The sequence below is a fragment of the Camelus dromedarius genome, chromosome 5 (genome assembly GCF_036321535.1).
Source record: "Camelus dromedarius isolate mCamDro1 chromosome 5, mCamDro1.pat, whole genome shotgun sequence".
Classification (NCBI taxonomy): domain Eukaryota; kingdom Metazoa; phylum Chordata; class Mammalia; order Artiodactyla; family Camelidae; genus Camelus; species Camelus dromedarius.
In genome coordinates this window covers 60,123,801-60,130,553 of record NC_087440.1, presented here as the reverse complement: position 1 = coordinate 60,130,553, position 6,753 = coordinate 60,123,801, and the positions used below count along the sequence as shown (strand labels likewise).

Here is a 6,753-nt window from a genome sequence, read left to right as displayed (position 1 = left end):
AAACCTGCACTTGAATGTTTGCCAGCATCCCTTGTAAGGTATGCACCAAATGTCTTCCCAACAATTTGCTGCCTCTATAATCATCTGGTAAACTGCAGCAATAATACACTTGTTTCCCCCTAACTGCACTTTTTGGCCAATGAAGATAATATTCCTCATGTAAACCCCTGTTTCTGTTGTTTTGAAGATCAAACAACCTTTTACCTGAGAAGCACAGAGGGGCTGGTTTCCCTGGCAACATAATTTGCTTCCAGTTCAATGGAACATCGAGTTCTTTTTCACGGGTTCACTGCACTGAGTGGCCAATCCTAGCTGAGAGAGCCCCACTTCCTTTGCAAAGCACTATAAAAAAAAGTCTGTTGCTAAGGTGATTTGTTATGGTTAAATGAACCTCTTAAATATTGATTTTAATGCTTTCAATTTTTTAAGCTGCTCTGCTTTCAGCTTTTTCTTAAACACGTAGGACACAGCTCCTCTGAGCCTCTTACCCATCTGCCGTGGCTGTTTCATTTCAAGACGGCAAATCCACTGGCGTCTCTTTTTGTAGATTTTTCAAGTGAAAACAACAATCATTTAACTAAACGAAGACGGGCCTGAGAGAGCACCTGGTTTTCCAGCTCCGGTGTGAATATTCCAGAACTGTAGTAATGTGAATGTCCCTCTCAATTGTCCAAACCTTGACTTTGAGAGCTAAAATACTTAAAGGTACATTTGTCGAGGCTGAGTTTGTATCACAGATAATGGCCTTGAACCATCCTGGCAAATGCCTGGTTCTGATGGAAGCTCTTCAAACCTACTTAGGCTCCAGTCTGTGCCCAGTCCTTCGAAACCCAACCTCTGCATCCATTTCAGGGGCATCTAGTTAGCCAGCTGGAATTCCTGTGAAATGTTTGTCCAACAGGATAAAAGAAACCGGTATGAGGGAATACCTTACAAATTTTACTCAGAAAAGCTCAGGTGGGTCAATTAAAAGTGCTGCCTGCATGGTTAGTGAACAGGCAAGGAACTGTTCAATAAAAAAATGCCAGTCAAACCCCACGTTGTGGCCAGAGGATGCGCAGCAGATCAGGGTAACATACGAAAATGAAATGCAGAAAACAAACACAGGGAAACGGCTCCTAAAAAACAGTGGAAAGCTATTCAATACTCCACATGGGGCCTTACTGCCTCATCTCACCAAAGCGTCAAGATTTGGAACACACTTAAGAACAGTGGACCTTTTGTAGAAAATTTTAAGATAATATGATGCCATGCTTTAAAAATACATATATATAGAGTTGGAGCTTCTGTATTTATAAGGATATGTGTGGTAACAAGGAGGAACAGAAACAGTGATCATAATGGAAGTACAGCTGTCAAATTGGGGGCAGAAATTTCCTGTTCAAGATTGAACTTTAAATGAAAACAAACAGAAACTGAAGACTAATTATATAAAAATCACTGTGTCAAAAGGCAGCAAAACCAGCGTTCAGCATGGAGTGTAGAAATGGACAAGGCACTTCAGAGAACGATGCAGAGACAGCTTAAAAGGAAAAAAGACCTAAGTGTAGACAAGACCAAGGACAGGGCTAATGCCTGCCTCAGCCATTCTTGATTAAAGGCTCTACAAATACTCAGTGAAGAAAAACTGATAGTTAACTCCAGACATTACAAGTTGTATTTTATAGAATTTGCTTTCACTTCAGTAGAGTAGTACAATGTGTTGAATGCTGGCTTCCCCCAAAATATGTCCATATCCTACGCCCCAGGACCTGTGACTATGACCTTACTTTAGAAAAAGAAAAGTCTTTGCAGATAATAATTAAAGCGAGGATCTCAAAAATCCTGGATTCTCCAGGTGAGCCCTAAATCCAATGGCAAGTGTTCTTCTAAGAGACACAGAGGAGACACACACAGGAGAAGAAAGAAAGGCCATGGAAAGACAGAGATTGAAGATTTGTAGCCACAAGCCAAAGAACGCATGGAGCTTTCAAAAGCTGGAAGAGGCTTGGAAAGATCCTCCCCTAGAGGTTTTGGAGGAGTACAGCCCTGCCAACACCTCGATTTCAGGCCTCTGGCCTCCACAACTGTGAGAGAATAAATTCCTCTTGTTCTAAGCCACCAGGTTTGTGGTATGATGGTGGCCCCAGGAAACTAAACAAGGAGTACATATACACCATGAGAAAAAGGCAGCATTATCTCTTCTGGCATTTCAAAGTTAGCATATGAAGTAAGAATGGCATATAGTCTAGATTATCTAGAAAATTCCTTGTATTACTCTGAAACTACTCTCGAAAATATCCAGTACAGCTCTTTGTGATTTCAGCGTTAGAAATGGTTTGCTGCGTCTGGGTTGAGCACCAGATGCAGGAGCTGGCTTGAGTTTCAGGAACACTTACATTTTAAAAATCCTGCCTCTCTAAGCACTAGATTTTCAATCAGGGAGAGATGCTCACAGCCCGGAAGGCACTATGGAGCCCAGACTACCAAGCGAGCATACCCATCCCTGCTCAGTTTGGAGCAAATGTTCATTGAGAGAAATCTGGAAACCCAACAGCCTGCTTATTAAAATTGCTATCTTGCAGGGAGGGTACAGCTCAGTGGTAGAGTGTGCGCTTAGCATGCACGAGGTCCTAGATTCATTCCCCAGTACCTCCATTAAAAATTTTAATTAAAAAAAAATCTAATTACCTCCTCCCCACCAAAATAATTACATAAATGTGTTCTTTTTCTCTATTTTATTTCAAATTGCAACTTATAGTTGAAATCCAGCAAGTTTGAGGCTCACTTGACTGGGCTCACGGTGATCTAACTCAATGGGTTTTTTAAATCTTATTGGACCTAAAAATTGCCTTAGGTGCTTTTTTTTTTTTTTTTTTTAAACCACAGGCCTCTCCTCAGAAGACTCTAATTCAATAGGTCCAGGCCAGGCTGAATATCTGTATTTCTAACAAGTGGCAGGTAATTCTTGGGATCAGCAAGTTTGTAAATCACTAATTTAGTCCATGTCATATGCTTGACTCTCCTCAGCTTGGTCTTGTCTTTAAAAAGTTTCGCATCAAGGGAACACCTTACAATTTCACTAAGCTGCCAAATGCGGCACACCAAATCAAACCCGCAGTCAGCATGCGGGTGGAGAAACTGGGGAGAAAAGAAAGACATGTAAGGAGTAGCCTTTAAAGACAAGATGCTGGTCTTGTCCTACAAGGGTGTGCCATCAGCTTTCTCACATGAGGATTGTGAAACAAGGAAATTCATGCTAAATGATCAACAAGGTTTTAAAGCTGCAAAGTATTGGGGAAAAAAGAGGCTACAAAATCAAACCTCTATGGGTGTGCACATACCTCCACCTAAACACAAAAGGAGTCTCGCATCCTCTGCGTCCTTTGTATGTGGCCCTAAAAGCCCTAAGACGGCCTGAATCTCTGTGCAGAAACATGGTCCTAGGTTCGTGTGATTAATGTGGTATTTCTAAGAGTGAAAAAATGTTACAGAGAAAGGATATTATGGTAGCTGCCAGCCTTCAAGATGGCACCCAGTGATTTCTGCTCCTGGTGTCCAAACCCGTCTGTAGTCTCTTCCCACAGTGTACAGGGTCATCTGTGTGACTGACAGAACATGGAAAAAGGGGAAGTGTCACTTCTGAGGCAAGGTCCTAAAGGATATTGTGGCCTTGCTCTCTCTTTTGGATAGCACACTGAGGGGAAAGGGAACAGCCTGTCATGAACAGACCTGAGAGGTGAGGAGCTGTGGCACAACAGCCAACAGCCATGTGAGTGAGCCTGTGGGGCCGTGGATCCTCCAGCCCCAGTCAAGCCTTCAGGTGACTGCAGCCCCTGTTGACACTCTAACTGCAGCCTCGTGAGAGACCCTGAGCCAGAGCCACACAGCTAAGCCACTCCTAGATTCCTGACATCACCAACTGGGAAATAATAACTGTTTGCTGTTTTAAGCTGCCAACTTGTGGGGCAATTTGTTACATGCCAAAAGGTAACTCATGCAGATGTCATTTATAAATGCAGTAAATTTTCTTTGGTAATAATCACTAATGAGACAACGTCTCTAGTTAATGTACAGGTCTTGCTTAGGAAACACAAACAGGTGTTTCACTGAAAATACTCAAAGCAGCTATGACCAAGAATGAAATGGTCAGATATTTAAAAGCCATTTGTATGATGCACTTGGATTCAAGTTTCCATGAACTACGTGGCTACTGAGAGAATAGCCACTCTGTTTGGCTCTCCTCACCCTTCATGTAGTTCCATTAGTTTTAAGAGCAAAGGGGTGGTCGGACCCATCGTGGCCTCACCCAGGCTTTCAGAGCAGAAATTCTATGTACTGCTATCTCCCACAACCTCTTGCACAGGGTGTAGATGATAGGCATGTAAAACACTGACTGGCTTCTAAAACAACTTCTAATTTTCAGAATGTGAGCTCCATAAGAGATGCTGTGTGTCTCTTGTCACTGTGTCCTCAGAGCTTCACATAGCTCCTGATAAACAACAGGTGGCATGTACAAGTGATGGATGGATGGATGGACGGACAGATGAACAATACATCCTGAGCTATTTCGTGCAACTGCTTATTTCTATAAGCTTGAAATTTTGACAATGGAGCCAGGAATGAGGGGAAACTCAAACACTTAGGCTCTACTGCTGAGGACTATAGGAGATGATTTACAAAGAGTCACTCCAGTTGATGGAAACCAGAGGAAAACATGCTAAGAAAGCTGAAGAGTGGGAGAAGACATCTTAAATGTTAACTTTTAACCAACATGCTACAAGCAGTACCTGGTCCTACCAAGAATGATGAGGTGGGGAAATGTACTTTGTGGCCCACTGCTTGCTGCTCTGCATCCTTTCTCCCTTTACCCCTAGCCATAACCTCCTCCTCCTCTACTGCCCTGAGGATCTTGGCTTTCTCCAACGATCTCTCCAAACTTCTATTCTTAATAAAGTGTCTTACCACTGTATTTGCTAGGGCAGCACTAGATGAGGTGATACATAAGCTCCAATTCTCAGTGGCTCAACACAGTCATATGGCCCCAGATAGATGCCAAAAGGGCTGGGAAATGTAGTTCCTGCTGAGACAGTCGCTTTCCAGCAACGACACTATACTACAAAGTGAAAACTTGAGGACAACAGCTAACATTCCTGCTCACAAACCTCAATCACACCAAGGTGTTAATACTTGATAACAAATTAAAGCCTCCCAAAGACTTGTTGGCAGAAATCAAGATGTTGAGCTCTTGATGATTTGGATGGAATTCCAGGCATCTGAGAAGAGTACTGGGTTTCTCATCTGCACGGCCCTAGGGTATAAGTTGGTGCTGGTAGGTCCTATTAGGTTATTGAAGGAACAAGGAAGAAATGTGAGGAAGAGGTTTCCAAAGTGGGTGATAAATAACTCACGATGCTCCACTTTGACCCCAACTATAATAGAAGCAATTAGATGGCCTCCCAAATCTTAGGCTACCGAAGAAAATGTGCTCATGATTATTTCTTCATCTCCTATAAGGGAATTTTAATGATCTCACTCTTTCAATAATTGCTATTTTCTAACCTCCCAGGGGTCCCGCCTATTCAAGGGAGTTATGATTAGGAGCTGCTAATTATAGTAATGAGATACAGGAAAGAAAAGACAAAGTGAAAAATTCATAAATATAACACATGTGACAAAAGTGGGCCAAAGCTTCAGCCGACCCGCCTCCGGAGGCCCAGGGAGCAGAGAGCAGGATGTCAGTGAGCATTCCACCAGTTTGAGCCCCAGGGCTCAACGTCACACACATTTTCTCTTTCCCTGGTAGCTTCTCTTTGTCTCAGATCATTACACTGGGGCTCATGCTGTCCAGCCGGTCACTCAAATGACCACAGAGCCAACGGAACAAGGATGCTTTTGTGACAGAGACATACTCGCACTTGGCACCTCTGAAAGGAGACAAGACAGCTGTCTATACTCTTACTCCAGAGATAAAAAGTAGCTTCACATCCTCAACTTTCAAGACTCAAGATTCAAACTGGAAAGAGCCAGCACTCAAAGCAGTTATTAACACACACAAACCTCATAACATCATGGAAACGCAAACGCTGGCTCTACATTGGTTCCAGGGCACGGGGGTCCCAGCTCTGCATTTCCCACCACAGAGCTACTCCTGAGGGAGCCTAGAGAGAAGCTACACCCTGCCCTCCATGACACTCTGTGTGCGGTGGGGGGAAGTGACCACACAGCTAAGGAAAGGAGTGCAGTGGAAGAGGAGGAAGTGAAGGAAACGAGGCAAATGTTGCCCTCCTTAGAGCTGGTAGTCCTAAATCAGGTCTCAAGTGTGCTGGAACTGGGAGCATCCATGGTACAGAACTCCACAGAGACCCTGGAGAAGCCAGGGATGGATGTTCCAGGGGGGTGGGGCAATCATCAGTGACACCAGCTAGTGATTGGGGACTGAGTGAGTCATCCAGTTTGGGCAGCACACAGGAGCAAAACTGGGTCCAAGTCTCCTGTGAATTAGAGTTTTCAGGAATAGACTGAAAATCCGGGTCAACTTTTCCCAGGAGTTATTGGCAAAACTTCCCTCCTTACTGGAACCCTGAAAGGACATGAAGAAACCCACCAAGTTTTCAGCAGGGTGCCGATCGACAGACCAAAAAAAAAAAAAAATTCTAATGCATTTAGCACCCCAGCAGTGGTTACCCTTATGCCAGGCTCCTACACTCTGGCTGGCAGTTGGCAAGAGTCAGCTTTACTGGCTAAAGCTTATGAATTCATCTAACCACTACA

General features: G+C 43.7%; 1 protein-coding gene across 2 annotated transcripts in view; it reads right to left on the bottom strand.

Moving 5' to 3' along the window:
• Nucleotides 1–6,753, bottom strand: part of SYT16 (synaptotagmin 16) — a 212,661-nt gene that overhangs the window by 157,071 nt on the left and 48,837 nt on the right. Inside the window, exon 1 of one of the 2 annotated variants that reach the window (XM_064486010.1) lies at nt 205–284. The exons of the other annotated variant lie outside the window; for it this stretch is intronic. Coding sequence (XP_064342080.1) covers nt 205–241 — 37 coding nt within the window. The 5' untranslated portion in view covers nt 242–284. Of the gene's footprint in view, nt 1–204; nt 285–6,753 lie in introns of those variants that run through there. 2 annotated transcript variants of the gene reach the window in all.